Here is a 24,298-nt window from a genome sequence, read left to right as displayed (position 1 = left end):
TCTCTTAGCCTAAAGGGATTCAAACACACTGGGTAGTACATCTACCCATGGGCAACTGGTGCCGCCCAAGTCTGGGGGGCACCAGATTGCCAACGGGAAGGTGGAGAGGGTGTCCCCCAGCAGCCAATCACTGAGCCCAGAAACACCAGTGTGAAACCAGCAAAAATGGAAGTGTGCTTCCTCTGTGTACGTGCCTAATTAGTTCCGCAGTGAAGTCTCAGTGTCAACATGTCAACATGCGGCCCTATTAGGCAGCAGTAAACTAATAAACACCTCATAGGTTAGTACTTGTAAACACAAGTACTGTCCTGCAGCAGTGTTATTTAGTACACTGCAACTGAATTATTCACTGTAGATTCTGTTGGGGCTGGCTGGGGTATCAGGATGCTTCATTATAGGGGCTCCTGCCTGCCACCTAGCCCTGTACTGGAGCACGCCTTGCACCCCAGCCAGCCCCTCAGTAGCACACTGAGATGGACTGGAGCAGCCCTGGGTTGGCAAACTGACCCCCTGGAGCCCCTGCCAGCCCAAGGTGCTGCGGGCCTGGGAACATGTGCAAACACAGAACCTGGGAACAATAAACTCTGATGTGAATAGCACCAGAGTTTATTGTATTGCACTAATTGCATATGTTGGTTAGAATATTCTTATGAAACGTGGGTATATCTACAAGTTCCAAAGTAGTCTTTCAAGTGGGGGCACCCTTCATCACTCCTGCTGAACCTGGGCCACCGTGCAAAAAAAAGAAAAAAAATGCAAGAGCTGCCAAAAGATATTGATTGAGCAAAGGTCAACATAACTAATCAAGTGATGAGGGCACTCCTATGGGAGGGGAAGTTCTGGATTCTGGTTCCTACTCTGGGATGGCTTATGAATTTTGTAGCCAATCATTTGATTTAAAAAAAAAAAGCCCTGGAAGCAAGGACAAGAATCCAAGACTGTTCCCTGCCACACACATACAGCCCTCCAAAGAACAGCCTCTCCATTCAACTACAAAGCCATGCTGTCCTATAAATAGAGACCTACTGAAATCATAATTTTGCAATTTTCACTGAAATTTTGGGCAGGCCCCACAAGAAAGCAAAGGCTCCAAGAAAAGGCATGGGGTCTATGCTTTTGGTGGGCTCCCTGGAAAAAAAAAACTCACTTAAAATAAAATGTTATGGTCCTTGGGGGAGTCAGCAGTCTGTGGCTGCTGCTGCCTGTCTACGCAGCCCACCAGAGAGGTAAGGGGAAGGGGGCTGCCAACACAGCAAGATAGCTGGTGCCTCCACCATGTACCAATCAGTAGGAAGGGGCGGGTCTTCATGACAGACAGCCCTTGCAGCCAATCAGTGATGAGGGGCAGGTTCATATGACAGACAGTCCTCACAGCCAAAAAACAATGAGGCCTGGGGCCACTAGGGCCCCTTAGCCAATAAGAGGTATGGGGGAACCTCCAGGCTCCCCCTGCAAACATGGCTCCTAGACCCACAGTCTGCCTGACTTTGGTAGACCCCTACCTATACATCCTGGATTCCTTTCTGTACAGTGGCTCAGATAAAGCAGGGGAGGCAAGTAGTACTCCTTTCCCCTTCTGGCAGGACACTATTTGTGCCTGCCACTTGAAGGGCCTGGAGCTAGCAACTGCCAGGTGCCTGATGAGGGCAGCCATTTTGAACCTAGGGCTGCCCATATAAACAGGGCAGTCCTATTGCTGGAGGCCAGGCAACAACACTGTCTGGCTGCTGGTATCTGGAAGTAAGGGAGGAGCTGTAGGGGATGGTTTAGGAGGCTCCTGGTCCTGGGTATGACCTAAAACTGCACCCTGCCAAGAGTGGGTGGCCTCATGGGTCTCTCAGTGGGGTGGAAGCCCACAGGAAATGCCAGGCCAGTTACCACCCTGGTGAAAGGCAGGTCAGGGTGCCTTAACCCCTAGCCCCCACAACTGGGTGGGTGACCCCTTGTTTGGAGGGTGGACCCCTGGAGAGAGAGAAAAGGCCATAGACTCATGTCTGTCTGGCCTTCCCCTGACTAGTCAATGCTGGGGCCAGGACCGAAGGGTTGAAGGGCAGGGGGCCCACTGTGAGGAACACCCAAGAATTGCATGCCTGGGGTTCCAACTGGCCTGGAGGTAAGACCAGGGCCTGTGTGGCCAAAGGTCACGGGGGTACCACACCCGAAGGGGAAGCTGTTCAGGGAGCTATGCTGCCCTGTATGAAGGCAGATGAGACTGCCTGAGGAGAGGAATCCAGGCGGGATTCAATTAGGAGGATTCTGGGGCCCAGTGTGGGGGCCGGTGATGATGATATAACGTCTAGATGCTATCTGCAAGGCTTGGGCTCCGGTGTAAGGGAGGAATGGAGCTGCAGATAGCGCTCCCTGGCATTGGGGCAGGAAATGGACAGCCTCCGGCTTATTAATATTTATTAATTAATTTGAACAAGGCATGGCAGGCGACAAAGCAGGCGGTTAGCTCAGAAACAGGTGGGCAGGCCACAGTTAAATCCTCTCCGAGAAGAACCCCTGTTACACCCCTCTTTTATATACTTTGGTCTGATGATTAGGGCATGCTCCTGGGAGGGAGTGGGAATGAATCTGCTCAAGCTGAGTAGAGTAGAGTAGACCTACAGCCTAGGTCTTCAACTTCCTGGGTGATCACAAATGCTTTAACAAGTAGGATATTGTACGAAGAGTTCCTGCCACCACTTTCCTACTATTAGGACTAGACTTGAGACTTTTGACCCTCAGCAGATGAAGGGACCTAACATGTAGCCTTTATTTAGGCTTGATTTTTCTTACAAAGTTTCTATTAGCTAGCTCTAGGTGGCTTCTCCTCAGCCTTTGAACTCCCTGAACTATACTTTGGAGATGCCCAACTCATCAGTGACTGGAGAAAGGCCTCCTCCCCCTTCTATGAATCACCCCTCCACAGGGAAGTCACTAAATTTTAAGGCATTTTGATGGCAAAGGGAGGCGCTTAAGGGTCTAATTTGGATTTTGCCCTTAGCCACTTCCTCCATGTAATTAAAAATTCTGGTTGCGACATCAGTAGTAGAGAATACACCATGAGACCTTTTAAAAAGATGTTTTTATATAAACAAATATAATGTTGGTTCAGCAAAGAAGTTATGTAACTGAGTCTCAATTCATAAATAAAAACAAAGTCCAAATAATCTAACCAGTGGGGTGTTTGCAAAGCAATGCGCAAAAAACACTGGTTTCAGCATGCAGGAGATTCAGCAAGCTTTTAGCCTATGCTTTTTTATGTGTTTGCACCCAATGAAGTTCACTTTGTGTTTCAAACAGATTGTAAAGTCACTTTCCAATGGTTGCACCAGCCACGGAAACTGAGCGCCCCAAATGTTGCACCAATATAAAGTGCGGATCTGATGCAGAGCCATTAAGCTTATTGGTGCCATTGAATGGCTGCAAATAAACAAGGAGGCAGAAGTTCATTTAGTTCTCTTAAAACATTTATAATACTCCCTTAAACATTTGGCAGCTCTTTCTAGCAAGTGTGTTGAGAGATCCCAGAGGCAGTCAACAAGAATGATAAAAGTAGACTGTTAACTTGCAAAGAAAGAATAGAAAATACTTGGATACTATATATGAAATCTAAGCTATTAAACAATTAAAAGCAGTGTTTCATGAAGTAGCCTAGGAAAAACAGCAGATATCACCATGCTAACAAAACAGCAAGACAGTTATTGGACTTTGCAGGAGAATGACATGAATTCCTTAAATGGTGCCTTACTGCCTGTGAGTACTGGGGCAGGAGCTGTTCCTGCCTTGTCTGTGCAGTACTTAGCAAAAGAGACTTCGATGCCAGTAGGGGAACTTTGGATTCTGTCATAATAAATAGTCATAGTAATAATTAACTGTTGATTCAAAGCAATGCTTAGATCAAAGCTGTTCAATTGCTAAATTCCCTGGGGACTGTACAGCCCAGAGATTGCATCATGTGCAGGATGCAACACCCAAGGCACGAGCCACCAGACTGTGCACTCCATCACCACAACAAGTGCCCACACAAGACACTGCCCCCCAACACCTACCACTGCATCCTGTTGACACAATCTCTCCCTTGTTCACATACATGTCACCTTGGACCTGCTCTCAGCTTCTTATGCAGTATGCCACACTGCCCCAACCCCAGGGGCAGAGGTAGAAAGCAGCAGTCAGAGGAAGGGAAACCCAGAGACTCCACCTGCAACAGCAGCTAGAGCAATGCGGGTAGCAGCAGCTAGGCAAGAGCCTAGGGTCTGCAATTTAACCCCCTGGGGGCCATATACAGCCCATGGGCTGCCAGTTGGACTGCCCTGGCTTAGATCCTGACGTGTGTAAACCCAAAAGTTATACTAAGTTAGTAGAAAGCACACTCAAATGTTTATATTCAGGTTTTATTTTCACAAGTTTTAAAGATAAAATAAACTCTTTTAAGGCAGAAATGTCAGATAAAGCCATGGCTGCTCTTTCCCTTGAAGTGTTCCTATACCATCTGGACCTTTTTTATTATCTAGTATATTTTTCTTTGTAGTATGTGCAGCTATTCAACAAGTGTGAATTCATTTTGTGTGGATTACATCTATAAAGCTTTAGTAGTCTGTTGCCATGTTAAGCATCAGAATATTTCAGAGGCCATATGCTACCGACACCCCCCCCCCCCCACAAGCGCTTGCAGCTTTCTTGTTCTACTATTTTATTTTTATATTAAGAGGACTTAGACTGAAAACAACCATATGTAATTATACAAGGGTCTTTGCTATGATTGGCTAGCACAGGTTTCCCTCGTTTTATGCTGTATGTGCATTCCTGAAAAATGGCAAATAACTCAAATTTGCATAAAGGGAACCCACTTTACAACGTAACAAATAGGGATACATTTCAGGACCTCAAGTGCACTGACCCCCAGGCCCATTACTACCACTTTTAAAAGACAGTTTTGGTACTCACCAACAGTAGACAGCATTGGCAACATGTAGGGGGTGCATGTGCGCCCCTGAGGTTGGCCATGCACCCCCTGGAAATGCCAGCCACGATACTGGAAGTGCCAGCAGACGTGCACTCCAGGTTTGCTGGTTTTGCTGCTGGTAGTTCTGGGCTTGGTGATTGGCCACTGGGGGACCCTTCCTCACCCCCCGTCGGCGATCTGGTGTCCCAGACTTGGGAGGCACCAGTCGCCCATGGCAGACAGTACACAAAAGCACAGGGTGGTGGTGAATGTTACCATAATGGGGATGGCCAAAGCAGAAACATGTGTTGCAGACCAGTGAGGGCCACAGATCCACACAAGAGACTGTATTGTGGTGTGTGTCACTCCCACAGTGCACCACACAAAGCAGCTAACTGCGGGCTTCCACCATACCGATTACATATGAGTGAATTGACCTCACATATAACAAATTTTTGGTATTAAAAGGGTAATTGCATAAGAGTGAATTCGCACATACAAGATCAGCATAAAGCGAGGGAAATCCGTACTCCCAACAGGTCAGGCACAAACATGTCTGCCTCAAATTCCACACTCCTACGGCAAAGAATTTCATAGCACAAGATATAGTTGTTAATGAGTCAACAGGCTCCAGGCTCCTGATGAGCTATAGTGAAACATCCTCTTTCTCCTCTTGCTCTTGCATTCTGACTTTTGTAAAGGCCCTCCTCGGCAACTTCCTGGCAACAAACGTAGCTCCCTCAATGCCGAATCCTTTTCTTAGCCTGTAACCTTGTAACACCAGGTATTAGGCAGCTACTAAGCAGCTTCACAGACAGTTTCCATGAAGGAATTATTGTCAAGAGGAAAAGATGGGGCTAACCTTCTGGGGCAGGGAAGAACAAGTGGGGAGATATTAATAAACCTGAAGCCAGGTGGGGCAACAAGGAGGCTGTGGGCAGAGGTGTAACACAGCCAGGCACCCAGGCCAGCTGGGCAACCTAGGATTAGCAGCAACTTCCGGTTGCCACCATGCTGCCAGAGAAATTGGGTAGCTGTGGTGGCAGCTGTTTTTTTCTGCCTCCACCCAAGTCAGCACCCAGTCACTCTGCCTAGTTATACTACTGTGAGCGGGTCAAAACCTGAGTCAGCTTGTGGTGTGAGAATATGGACACGTTCTCTTCACAGTGGCCAGTCAAAAGGCAGAGGACCAGGGGGAGGAAGGCAGAGAGAGAGAAAAATATTTCACCATGTTCTTCAAAAAGGCACAGTAACAACCACATCCTAAGCCAAAAAATTCCAGTCTAGACATTTTTTTAACCTAGGGAGCTAGTCTCCCATCACAGGACAAGGCTGATTAGGAAATCATTCTTTTCCAGCACATTTATGAAGGCTGTGAGAATAATGCATTTTTGGTTCAATGGCCAACTCTTTCCCCTCCAAAAATAAATGCTGGAGTCAGTCAATCTCAAAGTGAATCAACTTCAGGCAATTTTTAATAAAATAAAAGGATTAGATTAAAAAAAACCCAGAGACGTTCAGTAGGCTGTATCTCTCCCAACTCTATGCTCTAGGGCTCAGCTGGTAGGATACTCATGTGGCAGCCCTGGATTCAAAACCCTGTTTGACTGATTCAAAATAGGGATCTGAACCCTACCTACTAGATGTATTTTAGGGAAGGAATCTCTAAACCCATCTTGTTGAACCCATTTTACTTTGTATAAAATACTTTGATTTCTTTGCACATGATGAGAATGACTCTTTGGTTTGGTGACTGTGGAAGACCTGGGTTCCAGTTGCAACACACAGACAATTTCAGTGGGGAAGAGACATGCTGAAGAATACCTTTTAGCCTGGCATTCTTTTGGGAGGTAGAAGACTGAAGCTCAAATCCCTTTTCTGATTAAAGCAGAAAGCATCTGAACCCAATTTCCAGGTGAGTAGTCTCTTCCTGGGTATCCTTCCACTAATATAGTTTTGTAAAAGAAATGCAATCCATTAAGTGTAGTGTGTGTGTATGTGCGCGTGTGTGTGAGTGTGTGTGTGCGCGCGTACGTGTGTGTGTGCACACGCACACACTTAAAACTACAGGTTTCCCTCACATTATGCAGGTTCTGTATGTGCAAAAGGTCATCTTAGGCAATGACTCTTTATACCAAAAATCCATTATATACGAGGTAAATTCACTCTTACGTGAGTGTTGTGGTGGAAGCCCACAGTCAGCTGCTTTGTACGGTGCATTGTGGGAGTGATACACACCAAAATATAGTCTCCTGTGTGGATCTGTGCTCCTCGCTCATTGTCTGCGACACGATTTTCTGTTCACCCTTTCTTCACACCAACTAAACATTCACCACCACCCTGTGCTTGAGTGTACTGTCTGCTGTTGGTAAATACCAAAAATGTCTTGTAAAAGTGGTAGAAGTGGTTCTGGGGGTCAGTGCAGTTGAGGTCTTTGAACATATCTGTATTCATTACATTGTAAAGTGGGTTCCCTTTATGCAAATTTGAGTTATGCACTTATTTTCAGGAACACACATACAGCCTAAAGCGAGGGAAACCTGTATTTGCTAGATCTAACCCAAATACACAAATAATTTGCCAAAAAAAAAAAAAAAAGCCTATAACAGGTCAGAATGTTCTCGCCACTATGAACTCCTATTTTTAATCTCCAAGTTTGTCTTGTGAATCATATGTAGGTTTTTGAGCAGTTGGTTGGGGGAAAAAAAAAAAAAAATCACTGAGGTAGATGGGAGATAGTTGTTTATGAAATAAAGGTCCAGAGCCAATGTCCAAAGACCTCTTTGCCTTTCAGCAGGCCCTGGATGTTATTCCTTATCAGAATACTTTTCTTATTCTGCCCCTGCTGTCCCCACCTCCCAAATACTTTTCTTATTTCCCACCCACCCCACACACACTCCCCCCACAACACACACTCCCAGAGACACAGGCTGTTAGGTATGATATGAATTCTTATTTGGGCTTTATTTATTTATTGGCTGCTAAACACTGCCATCATCTGGTTGTCCTGGAAAATACAATGTGACAATAAAGCACGGATAAAAAATGGCAGTTTTACATATACAGAGCACTGTTGTCACAAATCAGTTACTTAAAACAGGCATTCAGAGTCGGCAATTTTTCTGTTCTTTCTGTGAATCTCAGGGTATTTGGTGCTTTTCTGAAGCTCCAGGTCCTAAATGCAAATGAATAAACAAGCTCTCAGTCTTCTCTGAAAATAAAAAGGCTCTAACCCTCAAGGGTAGGGAGAAAACCTTGAAAATGCAATCTGAGCAAGCCTCAGAGGCATAAAACCAAAAGGCAAATAAAAAGACTGGCAGGTCTGTTTGCTTTGAAAAATCTCAGGAGTCTCTGATGCCTAACTCATGATTTCTGAATGCTTGGAACTGGCCGTACTGTGTATATTCTTAGTTCTCATAGGATTTTTTAATAAAATATTCACTTTCCTAAATCACAGTAAATTCTAAACATTTGGTGAATATGTTTGTCTGCCTTTAAAAAAGAAAGATCTTATGTCCCATTCCCAGAATTACATTGTGAACAGAGCATAAAATCCGACCAACCCAATTTGTGCAACAGTCTGAATGTCACACCCAGCGTCACCCAATTCGACAATGGCATTTTTTTGCTTGGCTCTTGAACTGTAAGTGAAGAGTTATCCCATTGCTCAGCATCTTCCTTCACAGGCATTCTATAAGAATGAAATTCACCCGTGTTCACAACCTTTACAGATCCTACATGCCAACTTAAACCTGTAATGTGGACTGTGAAAACATGAATTTCACTCAAGAAGAAAAAAACAAATGCAGACTGAGAAATTCATTGCTTATGATGCACTTCCAGTCTGTAGGGTTCCATGCTTATTGTCTGTCCAGGATTTTGATAGCGATGAATAGCCTAGCACAGGGGCACCCAACTTTCTGGGCCCGCATCCTGGATGAGTGGCATAGGGTCAGTCTATAGACTGGATCCCTCTCAGGGCCATGGGCCCAATCTGGCATCACACCAATCTGGCCACCTGCTTCTCAGCATCTTGGTCCAGCTTCACACCACCCTGATTCAGCCCTGCATCACTTGCCTACCAGACTGAGCAGTGTGCGGGGCCACTTCATCCACACCACAGATTCAGAAATTAGGCAACAGGACAGCAGTAATTAACACTGCTACCACTCCCCCACCGTCGCATTTCTGGACCTTTCAGGAGTCCTGTAGGCTGGATGATATAGCTCCATGGGCCAGACCTGGTCTAGCGCAGGGTTAGCCAGCCCATGACATGCATGCTACAAATGGCATGCTCTTGCTTTTCTCACCCTTCTAAGTAAAGCAAAGAGGCCTTGGAGCTAATGGTAAGAGTGGGACTGGGTCACGGCTCTGAGTAAATTGGGGAGGGGAAAGTTGGAGTGGGAATCTACACTCTCTTCACTCACCTTCTCTGCTGCTCCATGGTGAAGTGAGCCCCACTGGAGGGGTGGGCAGGAACATTCAGTGCTGCTGGCTGCAGGTAAGACTGGTAAGAGTCTCCTTCTCTCTCTTCACTCTCTGGCACTCATGTCCCCCCTACCCCTACACCACAGGGCACAGGGAAGCTTTGCCCAGGGCATAACACTTATTGGTTATGCCCCTGACATGGCCTGACCCTGCCCAGAAGTTCCAGACCAGACTGCATCAGCTCTGAGTCCTGGGAGCCCAGAGCAAGACTGGTTCTGTCACTTCCCCTCACCAAGCCAAGTGGCCCCAGAAACACAGCAAGACTCTCCTCATACAGTCCCATGTGCCACAGTGCTGCCCCCACACTGAGCCCTCTGTGACACCTGGCCTGGGGTTCCAGCATCACTGCCCCACAAAGAGTCCTGCCACCAGGATCCCATAGGGTGGCACTGCCCCAAAACCAAGCCCAATGCCCTATGGAATCAGCCCCATGGATGCAGGTGCCATCCAGATGGGCTCCGAGGGTGCAACAGGAGGCAAGCCCATTAAGAGAGTTCCCGCTGAAAGGGCTGCCCAGCGTGGGGTGAAAAACTTTCTCTTCTCCAGGAACTATTGGTTAAGAGTAGCAGCAAAGCCTTCCAATTAAGCAAAACCCCAAACTACAACAGTTCAGAACAAAGCCGTTTCCTCTCTAGGCTGCAGTTTTTCAGTTTTCCTGCAAAGCTTGGAGTCAAGGTCAAAACAATTCATTCCCTTCCTCTTGTTCTAAGAAGGACATGCAAACAGTTTTCCTCCTGCCAGCAACTTTTCCTATGAGGAAAGTGGGTATATTACATGCCTCTCTCCTTACCAAAATTTGTCCTGATGTGGCAGACAAGGAGAGATTTTGCCTCTGCCTACACTATGAAGCTTCTAATCATGTCATTAAAGAAACAGTAAGATTTTGTTTCTTCCCACCCACCCCCAAAAAACCCTATATAGATATCATGCCAATTCAGTAGCATGCCAAGAAGCACCAAAGTGAGACAATCTGCTCACACTACCTCCAAACAATGTAGTTGTCTTTTCATGTGACACTGAGCGCACCCCAGTGAGTTCTCACCATTAGAAGAGCTTGGGAGAGCTCACTGGCAAATGCCAAGCACTTCTATGTTATTTCTGTTTTAGAAGGCAGTACATGTGAAAGAAACACAGCATGCACCACCATGGCACTCCCTGGCATGGTACTGAAGTATTATTCTAGGATCATCCCTTCCTTCAAGAATCCTGCAAATAGAATCCTATTATTTCCTAGGCATAGGTGTAGCAAGGCTTCTTCCCACCACACAGAGGTTTCATGCCACATTGTAAAGTAAAAAACAAACTAGCATTGCTGTCAAGAGAGATTATTAATCCAGACTGTAATAAACTATAGATAAAATAATAGAATGGAAGTACATGTAACTCTGTCTAAGAAAACACAACATGAAAAAGACTCAAAAATGTCAATTTAAAATAAAAAATGTAAAAATACAAAACACCAACAGTGTCAAAACCCAGCCCATCCTCATCTGTTTTTCAGTGAAGAGACATGCAAAGCTGGGGAAGGTTGCAGATGTGCACCCCAAATTTGTGATAAGAATTAATAGTGCCCAAGATATTATAGATAACACATCAAAGCAATCTATAATTGCTTTCTTATAGATGCAGTAACAGATCATGTGTTGCAGCAACACTAACAGTACTCACTTGTGACGTGCATATCATGAATGCCAGTTAGAATTACTTACTGTTTCAAAACCCCGATGGGGGTGATCAGGAAAGCCGGCTGGTTTCCCACCTTTGAATTCATCAAGCAGCAGAAAAGGATCCAAATTTCTTAACTGGAATAAAAATAATTTAAAGCACTTAGACACAGATTTTTTTTTTTTTTTTATCAACTTCTGCTTTTACTGTCACACACAAATCGTGAAATTGTAAGGAATAGATAGATAGATAGATAGATAGATAGATAGATAGCATTCTGTCCTTCACTCATCTCCCTTCAAAATTCTCGATTAAATTTCACTTAGATCAATCCTGATAAAAATGAAATTGTAGAAACTCAACTACTCCCATGCAAAGCATAATGTTCAAAATACTTTCTTAACATTTATATGCACTAGTTTTAAAATAATTAAAATATATTTACAGAGTGGTAACAAACTAAGAAGAGCCTTGTATTCTTAACCTCACTATCCACTCACACCAAAGCATAAATAAATAGATTGCTCTCCTGGGCATAGTGCAAGGTCTATGGATGCTGATTCTGAAGGATTAGGTGAATTCAAGAGCCCCAAAGTCAAGATAACTCCATATCACAAAGTCCCCTATTAGAATCATAGAAAATGAGGGTTGGAAAGGACCTCAGGAGGTCATGTAGTCTAACCCCCTGCTCAAAGCAGGACTAGCCACAACTAGATTATCCCAGCCAAGGCTTTGTCTGACTGGGTCTTAAAAACCTCTAAGCAGTAACATAGTAAGGGAGGGACGAGCAGGGCACCGAAGCGAAGGGGTGCCAACAGGCGCTGCCCAGCCAGGGCAGGGTGTGGGACAGAGCCGTAAGCGGCTCATTTGGGGGTGGGGCAGGGCATGGGGACAGAGGAAGGGTGGCTCCCACCCCTGCGTGCATGCCTGGGCAAGCATGGGGGAGCACGTGCCCCCCCCCAGATCTGTGCGCAGAGTGAGGGCAGGCTGCCGCTGTGGTCTTTGCCCTGGGCACCAAACTTCGTTGCTACGACACTGCTGTCGAGGATGAAGATTCCACAACTTCTCTGAATATAAAATCATAGAAAAAAATTGAAAACCTTAACTCAGGGGCTGGCAACATTTTCAAGCTACAGTGACAGTCCAGAGCAAGCTGGGAGATTTTGGTAGCAAGCCAGCAGGGAAGGGAGTTTCCCTGTACCCATGCCAGGACCGGGAGGCTGTGCTGCTGCTTTTCTCAGTCCCTGGCTCCCCAGGAGGACTGCAAGGGCAACTTCTAGAAGGGGGCAGCTACACCAGGGCTGGGCTCCCAGAAATTATGCCCATGCTGCCACTTCTCCTCAGCTCCCCCTTCCAGCTGCAGCATAGGTATGGCTGAAAGCTGCCCAACCCTGGCTCAATTACCCACCAGCTGGAAGCTACACCAGCGCTACAGCCAGGGAACAGAGAATGAGAAAAAGCAGTAGCGATGCAGGTGCAGTTTCCAGCTACCCAGCCCCAGCACAGCTGCTCAGCCCCAACACTGGTGCGGAGAGCCAAAGTCTTTCAGCTCCATGGGCCAGATTCAGTGGCTCCACAGGCTGTAGGTTGCCAACACCTGCCTCAGCTCACTTTAACTGCTAACACAAAGTTAAAGCAGCAGGGTGAAAGATGATAAGTAGCCAAACACATTAGACCTCTATTAGGACCAAGATGAACCAGCATCTTTGAATTGTAGCAAGACACAAAGTAGGAGCCAGCGCAAGCTTTGGAGAGCACAGGTGTAAAATGAACTCTGTGTGAAACTTCACTAAGCAAGTAGACAACTTGATTCTTCAATAGCAGTTTTCTCAAGTTCCTAGGGGTAGCCTCAGTAGTGTTGACTGTACTAAACCAGTCTCAGGGAGTCTGAAGCTGTTGGCAGACATTAATATGATCACACGATTGGGATCTGAGGAATTTTATTGCCAATCCCTCAAAAATTGTATGACCTGCCATGCCAGATCTTAACCATGTGACTGCATCAGCTGCAGCATGGAGCTTTGGATGTCCCTGAGCACAGATCCAGAGGGGGACATCTTTGTGGCTGTTTGCCATTTTATCCCACTATAAATTCCCTGAACATGTGGCATGATAAATGTCTGCCTATGACATACATATCTGGTATGCTCCTCATCTGAAAGCCACAATCTCCAAACCAAAGCGGAAATACTGTACATTTTTAATTCAACTGCTTCTCATTCATTTAAGACCAGTGTAACAGGGAGCCAGAGGCTTCTGTTACTAAAAAGGGGGGACACGCACTTGCTGTGAAGGCAGATAGGCAGCTGAGAGAGAGAGGCTGCATGCAGCAGACCTAAGCAGCAACAGGGAAGACTGGGCTATTCATTAGACCTAAAGGCAAACATCTGTGTGAGCTAACAAGTCATCTGACTCAAATAGGGCAGTAGCTTGGAAAGATAAGCTGGATGCCTTGGGGAAGGGAGACAGGCATCTTGCAGGGAGCAGAGTTCTCTGGGGAAAGCAGCTGCACAAGAACCCCTTGCAGATGCTGAAGTGCTCCAAAGGCAGAGTGCAGAGAGCCCAAGGGATGAGGGCTGCTCTAAGTTCATTTACCCAGCACGGGAGGAGGTTTTCATTCAAGCCATAGCCTGCCTTTTTTTCCCGAATGTTTGTTTACCCAGAGCGGGTTGGTTTTAATTAAAGTAACAGCTTGCCTTCATTTTCTAGTTCAGTGTTTCTCAACCCGTGGATCGCAAGAATATAGGAAAGGTCACAGATGAACTTTAAAAATGGATCGTCCTTTAAAGGGGAAAAATGTGGGAAACTGGCTTTTCCTTTACAGGCTGGCAGAGTTCCAGTCTGCAAGGAGCTACTTGGCCCTTGCCCCCCACGTACCCACCCTGCCCCACACACTTAGGGGGCTAGGGCCTGGGGGTGTTGGGCAGCAGGACAGAAGTGAGGGGCACTGGGTCAAGACTGGCCATTAGAGTTTACAACCGGGTCCTGGTACAAAAAGGGTTGAGAACCACTGTTTGAGTTTATACCAGCAGACCAGGTGTAGCTAAAAGCAGTGAAGAGGCCACAGGGGTGCCCAAAGGGCATATGGAGGTTTAAGCTCTACCAGAACCTGGGCTCAGGACATAGGCACATGGAAACCAAGAGTGTAAAAAGTTTGAAATAGGAGATGGCCTAGGGCTTTGAGGGCTAGGGCGAGAGCCCAAGGAGGATGACTGGGGCCAGGATTTCACAGTGGGTGTCTGGGGCCAGAGGCTCAGAGTGGGAGTCAGGGCTGGTGCCCAAGAGCCAAAGTCTGGCACAGTGGACATTGACTAAAGGGAGGCCCATCCAGAGAAACAGGAGCCAAAGCCAAAAAGGCTGAAGCCCCCAACCAGAGGCGGGTTAATTCAAGGACCTGCTGGGCACTGGTCCAGGGGCCTTCTGCAAATGAGGGCCCCGAGAATGACAGGCCGGCAGCATGGCGTGCATATGCACAGCCAGCCACAGGCATGCAGGTGGCCAGGAGCCTGGCAGAAAGCAGCTGTGTAGCCCAGCAGAGAGCAACTCCATGCACAGTGCAGGTAAGTCTGTGGAGAGGAAGAAAAGGCATGCAGAGGGGGGCAAATCGAAGCCCTCACATTAAGGGAGGGGGCAGGGGCTAAGGTTGAGGCTGGGGGCATGGCGCTGCCCAGCTCTAGCCATAGCAGTGCATGCCTGATGCAGGGAGCAGGATGGAGGCATGGGCAGCTCGTCCATCAGGCTGGGAGTGGAAGGAGGGGCAGCTCCCTGTTGCTGTGCACACCCCAAGTAGGGGGAGGCATGTCCCCCCCAGAATTGTGCATGGGGTGGAGGCAGTCTGCACACTGTTTGTTCAGATTGCTCTGCCCTGCCCTGCTGCCCAGGCAGGGTGCATAGCCCCAGGGCAAAGGCAGCAGTGCAAAAAGACCCAAGGAAAATACTAGTCTGAGCAGTTGAGCAAATTATTTTAAAAGCTTCATGTCTGAAGCTAGGCTCCTACATGAATGGGGTGCTTAGCATACTTCAAAAAACTTCAGGACACTTATCTAGATACCCAAAGTCTTTAAAGCCTAAATTTAGGGCTATATGTTTTTTAAAAATGCAGATGTACACTTTTAAAAAAGGGGACAGCCTCCAAAAGTCTATCCACAAACAGACAGAAGTAAAGAAGAATCAAACTGGCTAGGAGGCATGCTCCATTGTCCTTGTAGCTCAGTACAAAGCAAATACAATCAGGCTGGTAAAACCACAACTATAATCTTTTAATAAACCAACTAAAATGATTGGGAAAATTCTTCTCTGCAAGCTTTCAGGTACAAACACCATTGTTCAGGCAGAGGAAGAGTCTGCAGGTGTTTTGTGTTCTTCCTAGATAGCTAATCCCAGAAGCTAAAATGCAATATGCCAGTTGGTAAAAATGCAAATTGTGGCAGACAATGGGTGAGAAACAGGTAGGGATGGAGGGAGGCTCATGTTGACCTGTAGATGGAGTCTTTGGGTAGAGGCAATATCTTTTATTAGACCAACTAAATAGTTGCAAAAAAGCTGTTATTTGCAAGCTTTTGGACACATGTCCTTCCTCAGATAAAAAAGAAATAAATAAAAAATAGTGAGAGATATGAAAGATGGTCAGAAATCCCTCAGGTATGAAAAAAGCCAGTCTTTAGAAACCTGTTTTGCTGAAATGCAAATTTAGGAGGGTTGCAGGGAATAAAAGTAGGTTCTTTACCTGTAGGTATCAGATGTCAAAAAGGGGCAGGAGGGGCATAAAATCAATATTAAAATTAGTCTTGGTTGTTGAAATTGGCTTTTTGAAATTTACCTGTAGCTAGTAAATTGTAGAGAGGTACCTGGGGTATCAGATGTTAGCAGGTCATAATGTGCCATAAATCCAAGCCTCAAAGGGAATTTACAAAACTCCTTTTCCAGATGAGCCTTTGAACTTCACTTCACCAACTTACTAAATACAAAAAATAGACAGTTGGGCTGAAAAATATTAAAACATTTAAGTAGTCTGTGTACTTAACCAATTGACAGATAACTGATGTCCTCAGTGTGTTCAAAGCAAAGAAGAAATCCCCACTGATGAGACTGCAGGAGACTTTAAATAATAAAGACCAACATTTGTTGCCTCTTTTGTCCCAAGGTGCCTAAGGCTAGGAACAGAAATTACACATAAGCCAGCTTAAGTGACCAGAAATTTAGCACAGAAGCTCAGTGCACATAAACCAGTTCCAAAGTGGCTGAAATTGGTTTGAGATAAACCTGGTTGAATGTAATAAATATCAGACTTAACTGATTTGGGTCTAACTGGTTTATGAAACTTCTGTACCAGACCCTTTCCTGGTTCAAGTTAAATCATAGTCTCCTGTCATCCCAGCATGCTTTGCAGCCCTGGGCTGGGGTCTGCTGTCTGCTGGGGTGTACTATACTGTCTGCACAGCAGGGCTGGCTGAAAAGGGGTGGGGGGGGGCCATATGAGGATGCAGGGGAAAGGATTCCTCTGCCCGAGGCAAACCCTGCTGGGGTCTAAACACCCTTTTCCCAGCTGAAATTTACTGCTGGTTGTGACTGTGGACTACAACTCTCAGAGGCACCTGGAAGCAGGAAGAGGAAGTGATGAGCAACCCTGCAGAGTCCTGCTACTGTAATTATGGACTGCAAATCCCAGAGACCTCAAGGCAGCAGAAAGAAGAAGTGAACACACAGTGCTCTAGTGCCACCCCTGCCCTTGGCTTCTGGCCTGAGCCACTGCAGTCATTTGGCTGCATTTCCTGAATCAAATGTAAATGTCTGTCCAGTTGTTTTTCCGTTCAGTCTCTGCAGTTTAACCTAACCTGCAAAGACTGAATCAATTAGCTTTGGACTTTTTGACAGGCTGCACTTAGCCTAAAACTCTGTAGCCATATAGTCTTTCATAGGCCCTGCCCTGGGCAGAGGGAGAAGAGCTGGGAGCCTGGCACAGAGACCACCCAGCCCTGGACAGCCAGGAAGGCTTACACCTCCCTTTCAGCCTCAGCCCTGCTGGGCAGGCTTAGGAAGATGCCCCTTGGCTCTGGGAGTGGGTGGTGGCACTTTAATTAGAGTGACTCTGAGAGTTGCTCTAATTAAAGTGCCACAGTCTCTCATGTGTCAGGGTCCCCACGCTTAAAAATGGTGGTGACAGCACTTAAACTAAAGCTCATTCAAAAATTTTACTTCAAGAACCCCTGCCACCCTTTTGAAATACCAGGACACTGATATATGGCAAAATTAAGTAGTTAATTTTGATATTACGTGTTGTACTTTATTTATTAATGTACCATGTAAACATTTAATGGGTCTATTGATGTTTTTGATACATTCATGTTTATAATGGAGTGTAGGTGGCCTCCAACTTTCTGTTTGCTCAGAGCCCCAGTAAATCTTAATCTGCCTCTGCTCCCAACAAAGGTTTGGAGGCCCAAGTGGGACAAAACTTGCCCTGGGGCAAGCCACCCCACTGCAGTGATATAACTGGTAACATCTACAAGGCCTGGGCATGGCTATAGGGGCAAAGGAAGGCATGAACACAGCACTTAAGGCACCTCCTATCCTGGGACACTGATAGGGTTGAGGGGCCACGATAGATCAGACCCAGGCAGCCTGGCAGTAGATTGAACTCTCTCTGGGCCTCTCAGCAGCTTCCCAATCTTTCTTTTTCAGTTCTGGGCACTGTAATTCAGGAGGAATGTGGACAATATTGAGAGGCTCCAAAGGAGGGCCACTTGCATAATCAGGGGGCAGCAGGGAAGGCCCTACGAAGAGAGGCTACAGGACCTGAACCTGTTCAGTCTACACCAGAGAAGGCTGAGAGGGGATCTGGTTGCTGTCTATAAACTTACCAAGGGGGACCAGCAGGGAACAGGAGCGACCCTGTTCCCCAGAGCACTACTAGGAGTAAAGGCCATAAGTTGACTAAGAGTAGGTTCAGGCTAGACATCAGGAAGCACTACTTCACAGTCAGGGTGGCTAGGGTCTGGGACCAACTTTGAAGGGAAGTGGTGCTCACTCCTACCCTGGGGGTCTTCAAAAGGAGGCTGGATAATCACCTAGCCAGGATCGTTTGACCCCAGCATTCTTTCCTGCCCATGGCAGGGTGCCGGTCTTGATGATCTGCTCAGGTCCCATCTAACCCTACCAACTATGAAACTATGAAACTTTTGTAAACACCATCAAGGTGTGACAGGCAAGCGGGAAGACAGGGCAACCCAAGAGAGCAGAGAAGGCAGGAGTAATGTGTCCACTGGGGGGTGTTACAGCTCCACTGGATGCAGGTCCTGTTGCAACTAGTTATCACTAATTCCTGCCAACATGACATTCACATATTACACTGATTGACTAAATTTGGAATTAAAAAGTAATAGAAGCTGGTATGGACATTCTCAGTTCCTCCTGATGTTTTCACAGCATCATTTCCATCTTATCTGGCTGAGTATCCCTTTCTGTCCTTTTTGGGGGGTCTTAGATTCACCTAGACAACTGAAATGTCAACAGACTCCAGAGTCAAATTATTAAAGACATAGAGCTAAGCCCTGATCTCACAAAATACTCTCAGTGAAGTTCATTATTATATTGTTCTGAAGCCACACTTCCGTGACTGAGTCCCATGGGGATTCCCGACTATCACAGATTGAGTTATCCAGACTCAAATTCCAGCCCTCCCAGTTCATTTCCTCCAGGGAATAAATACAATTTTAAAATAAAGTTCTCCCCTTCCAGAATGCAAACACAATCCCAGGATAGGCAGAAGTCTTTCACATGACATTTTGACTGCTAGCATCAGCCATCCTCAGCTCTCTGGTTTCTCTTCCTGCCCTGTATGTAAAGTATTTGGACCCAGTTGTCCTACAAGCTTATGAGACCTTTATCCCTCCTGGCCCTTCAATTCCATCAACTAATATAGGATAAGGAAGGGCTTGGGGGTTGGACTTTCACTGGATGAAACCTTTGCTCCAGCCTCCACAGGTTCCTCAAGGTCCAAACAGACTGTATACCCTAGTGCAGGCATGACAAAGATATAGCCCCCAACCAGATCTTGTCCATCATCTGGCCCCCAGTTCTGCCCCTGGGGCTGTGTTGACCCGTACACCACTGGACAGGCCTCACATACAGGGCCTGGCACAAATGCTGCATGTGGTACCCACACTGACCAGTCCAGAATCCACACTACACATGGCCGCTGCCCCAGGACCCTCACCAACAGATGCCAGACGTATGCCACACAGTGTCCGCCCCACCCAATCTGGGACCTACCCACTCCAGACCAAAGTAGCTGGAGTGGACGCTGCATAAGGTGCAGTCCCCAAACAGCCCAGAGGAAGGGAGAAAGTGGGGGGAACTGTGGGACTCCCCATATGGAGTGTCATGCGTCATGGGTCCCAACATGTTCAAACCAGTGTTGTGTGGCATGAGTCCCAACATGAGTGCCACACATGCTAGATCCAGCATAGGGAGACCAGGCTGTCTGTGGGCCCAATACATCCCATGAAGCCTGCCCATACCACTCATCCAGTCTGTGAGGCCAAGACAAGTTCAACACCTGGTGCATGAATTATCATGAATAAAATTATCATGCATGAATTATGAGGCATGAGCCACATCGCACCCTAACCCAGGTCTGGGCACTTGCCACTTGTTCTTGATGCTATTCTTTCCAGTCCATTTTGTGGCTTAGGTTAAAGGGTAGATGCAAAGCCAGGAAAGGCTCATAATTCAATGCAACATCCCATCTCCTCAGGGGGAGAGGCAGCCAGTGCAAAGCCTACCTCAGGAGTGCCAATGCTTCTTCGAACACGTGCCCCGACCCCTTCCATCTGCTCCTTGCTTGCGGCAGTTTTGACAACCTGCCTCTCAGCGGCCATCCCTCTTTCTCCAAGGAGACGTGGTTTCCAGGACTTCCAGAAAAACCCCAAAACAAGCTGTCAAGGAAAAAGATCCTGTTTTTAAAATGCTGCCAACATATCTTGGAAAGCAGAGAGCGCTCCCCCCCCAACACACACACACACAGCTGACAGACCAAAGCACCCCATTGCAAAGGGAGATGGGAAAGCAGCAAGAGAGCAGAACTAGAGCACAAGTTCATATCAAGGACTTAGCTTTTCTTTGCTTCTTCCAGCCCAAGCAACACACAGCTGGACATGATCTGAGGCCCACAAATGCCCCCACCACTCCCAGGACACAGTACCTGGCTCTTTGTCACTCTCTAGCTGCCCAGGGCAAGAGTGTGACCAAGCCCAGCCTGCCGCTCCCTGCCTCCCTTTCTCCCCTGGGAAGACAAGCTCAGCATGACGCAGCACAATCTCAGCTCAGCAAGCAGCTGCAACACAAGGCAGTGCAGGGAGGAACGTGGAGCCTTTCAGCTGCAAATCTCACAGGGAAAGAAAGGAGCAGGGCGAGGTGAGGCAAGGGTTGCCCGGGCAGGGCTGCAGCCTGCCAGCGCTTGCACGCACCCCCAGCCAGAGCCCGGAGGGTGGGGCATGTGCTCTCTCATGCACACACAAACACACGTACACTCTCCCTCTCCCTCATACACACATCCCCTCTCTTGTACACACGACTCTTCCACACATCCACCCCCTGTTCTCTTACTGACCCTGTCCCCAGCACACATGCACACACTGTCTTGCACACATATACAAACCCACCTCTTGCACACTTGCAGCTCACCCCCTTTCTCTCACATGCGTCCTGCAACCATGCACCCCCTCTCTTATACACACGTTTACACACCCTCTCATACACCCCTTACATGCCTTCCTTTTCTCTCACACACCTCCTACATTTGTGCAACCCCTCTCTTACACTCATTTACACACACACCTCTCACATGAACACACACCCTTACTTCACCCCTTTTCTCTCACATGCCTCCTTCATCCACGCATGTACCCCCTCTCTTATGCACACATTTACACACACACCTCACACACATACACCCCCTTACATGCACCTTTCTCTCACGTGCCTCCTACACCCATACACCCCCTCTCTTATACACTTATTTACACACACACACCCTTCACACACACACCCTTACATGCACTTTTCTCACACGCCTCTAACACCCATTCACCCCTTCTCTTAAACATGCATTTACATAATCCCCTCACATGCACATACCCTCTTACATGCACTCCTTTTTTCTCACATGCCTCCTACACCTGTGCACCCCCCTTTACCCACATTCACACACACCCCCACACACTCCCATACATGCACACCTTTTCTCTCATACACCTCCTATGCATGTGCACCCCCTCTCTTATGCATTTACGCACCCACCCCACATATACACACACCTTTACATGCACCCTTTTCTCTCACATACCTCCTACACAGATGCACCCCTCTCTTAAACACACACTTATACACACCCCTCACATGCACACACACCTTTACAGGCCTCCCTTTTCTCTCACATTCCTCCTACACATGTGCACCCCCTCTTACACACACATTTACACACACACAACTTCTTTTACTCATACGCCTTTTCTCTCACACAACCTCTCTCTTACACACATGGATCCCCATTTTACACACACATGCTTTTACACACATACGTCCCATATGCACACACCCCTTCTTGCACCCATGCAACTTCTTTTAGCCACACCCTCTCTTATACATACAAACACATCTTCTTTTACACATACACTTACCTTCTTACACCCACACAACCTCTTATACAGCCCCCTCTCTTACACCTACACACACACCCTCTCACATGTACACACATCTTCTTACACCCATGCAACCTCTCTTATACACTCCCCTCTGTCTTACACATACGCACAAATTCTGTCTCACACACACATATACACATCCACTTACACATAAACACTCCCCTCCTCTTCCCCACTTCTTCCCTGTGACCAATAACGTAATTTGCTCTGGAAAACCTGCTTTGGAGCTGCCCATGTTCTTGGAAGGCCCTCATTTCCCTTTCCCTGGACTATATATCTGTTTTTCCTTTCCTGACACAGCCCAGAGGGAAAATTTTAAGCAAGGCAAATTTAGGCCTCCACCAAAGCAAGCAGTAAAGAAATCCAGAAGGTAGCAAACAAGCTAAGTAACACTTCAAGCAAAGCACAGATGTTAGCCCCATTTTGTGTCACTCAGTTTTGTAGAAGGAAGGCAGGCTAGTACCTTGGGGTACACGTGCAGGGAGGTTTTACAATTAAATAAGTTTGTTACTATGCAAACTAAACCACATCCACATGTAGCTATCTGTAACATTGCAGCCTTTTGACAGCTCATGCTCCATGCCCTGCCACAGGAGAGATGAGCTGAAGGCAGAAACAGAAAGGGAGGACCCCAATCCTTTTTTCTTTTTTAATTTGCAGAGCCTGCCAGTGTTTCTTGCAGCTAGGAAGCAAGCTGCCAGTGAACTGAGTCCCCCTGAGCTGTGGGGGACCCTGGTCCTTCTTTCCATAGTGGCAGCTCCCCACAGGGTTTCCCAGGTGGGCTGCTAGTAGACGGGTGCTGCCCCAGCTCAAGCTTGGAGAACAGTTGGATTGGGCTTGATGCTGCCTCCGAACTGGGGAAGCACCCACCCACTAGCCACCCTCCTGGGCCAGCCCAAGGGGTGCTACCACTGCAGAAGGAAAGACCGGGTCCCCACAGCCCAGGGCCTGCCAGCAGTTCTCCCCCTGGCCGCTGGAGAGGAGGGGAGGCTCCATGGGGGCGGGAAAGATCAGGCCACTCACCGCTTTGTTTTTTTTGCTTTTTTGGCAGAGTGTGCCCACACAAGCTGCTGCCAGGCTGTGTGGCCCTTGAGCTGTGAAGGGGCCCGGTCCTTCCCTCTGCAGCAGCAGTGCCCCAAGGGGCCTCCTGGGCAGGCAGCTATCAGCACCTTGCTGCTTGGAGGCAGCACCTGGTCTGATCCAACTGTTCCCTGAGCTGGGGCAGCACCCGCCTGCTAGCAGCCCACCTGGGCAGCCTTGGGGGGCACCACCACTGTGGAAGGTGGGACTGGGGCTCCTCACAGCTCAGGGGCCACTTGGCCCACTTGCAGCTCACCCCCTGGCCACAGGAGATGCAGGCAGGCTACCCCCCCCCCAAAAAAAAAATAAAAAGGATTAGGATCCTTGCCATAGCAGTGATGGAAGCCCCAAAAGTGAAATGGTGGGGTTTTAACTGGCACAATTAAAAACCCACAATTTCAATTTAGGGGTCTAAACCCCCATCACATGTAAAAGTCCCCTTAGAGGCTAACTGGTTCAGAGAGGCATGAGCTTTTGTAGGTGTGATTAGTTTGTTGCCTACAAAACTCATCCCTTTTTGACCTATTGATTGCAATGGGCCATGGGCCTAGCCCACTAAAATCACATGTGCCGCCACTGTCAGGCGGCATAGAGCCTCATTAAAATCAAATAAATACAGGGGGCAAAGAATGAGAAACAGGGTGTGCACATGAAGGTCATAGGGCCAAAATAAGTGCTCCCTAGGGGGACACCAAGCAGAGCATGCCAGATAGTGCCCACCGACATTCAAACTCTGTTAGAGTGCCAGCGGCTACTGCCCAGCGATGCTCCACCCGGAGACGTGCATGCAGGACACGGAGAAAAAATGCTCCAATGTCCCTGGGAACCTTCCTGGCAAGAGCCTCCCACTGGGTTAGCCAAATAATCAGTTTGGCCAGCGCCAGGAAGAGGTTGACCAGGAGATCCTGGGTCTTGGTAGGGTGACAGATAGGGAGTGCATAAACAAAAAGGTGCAGGGAAAAGTGCAGTCTGGAGGAGTAAGTGCAGGAGCTGCAGCCTGGTGCACTCTAAGAACATGTGTGCCAGGGTCTCCCTCTGATCACTAAAAGGGCACCAGTCAGAGGCTGCTTCAGACCGCACCAGATACATGCCTGTTGGCTCATCCCTTTCTGAACCAGCTTGTCTCTAAGGCAGGGGCAGGCAATTATTTCAGGTGAAGGGCCGCTTACTGAGTTTTGGCAAGCCATCAAGTGCCACATGACAGGCAACCAGGGGAAGATAAATATTAATTTTCTACATTTTTCAGGGGCCCTGCAGGCCTGGTGGGCTGCATCTGGTCCATGGGCTGCATTTTGCCCACCCCTGCTCTAAGGTGCCATCCTGCCCTGCTTTCTGCTGGATCAGACTAACACAACTAACCACTTCTCTTATTGCATGTTTAGCTGCTACTGTCCAAAAAAGATACTGAATCCACAACTGAAAAGCATAA

At 47.5% G+C, this 24,298-nt stretch overlaps 1 protein-coding gene across 2 annotated transcripts in view; it reads right to left on the bottom strand.

Moving 5' to 3' along the window:
• PIR (pirin) overlaps window positions 1-20,300 on the bottom strand; it is a 93,017-nt gene extending 72,717 nt beyond the window's left edge. Inside the window, exons 1-3 of one of the 2 annotated variants that reach the window (XM_019529287.1) lie at window positions 20,282-20,300; window positions 19,870-20,022; window positions 11,131-11,223 (exon numbers count right to left, since the gene is read on the bottom strand). In XM_019529287.1, coding sequence (XP_019384832.1) covers window positions 11,131-11,223; window positions 19,870-19,965 — 189 coding nt within the window. In that variant the 5' untranslated portion in view covers window positions 19,966-20,022; window positions 20,282-20,300. The remainder of the gene's footprint in view (window positions 1-11,130; window positions 11,224-19,869; window positions 20,023-20,281) is intronic. The other variant, XM_019529286.1, reaches the window with a different exon arrangement.
• Window positions 20,301-24,298: the final 3,998 nt, after the last annotated feature.

The sequence above is a fragment of the Crocodylus porosus genome, unplaced genomic scaffold, assembly GCF_001723895.1.
Source record: "Crocodylus porosus isolate Cpor-Errol unplaced genomic scaffold, CroPor_comp1, whole genome shotgun sequence".
NCBI classification, from domain to species: domain Eukaryota; kingdom Metazoa; phylum Chordata; order Crocodylia; family Crocodylidae; genus Crocodylus; species Crocodylus porosus.
Note: the sequence above shows the minus strand (reverse complement) of the source record. Positions and strands in the feature narration are given on the sequence as shown.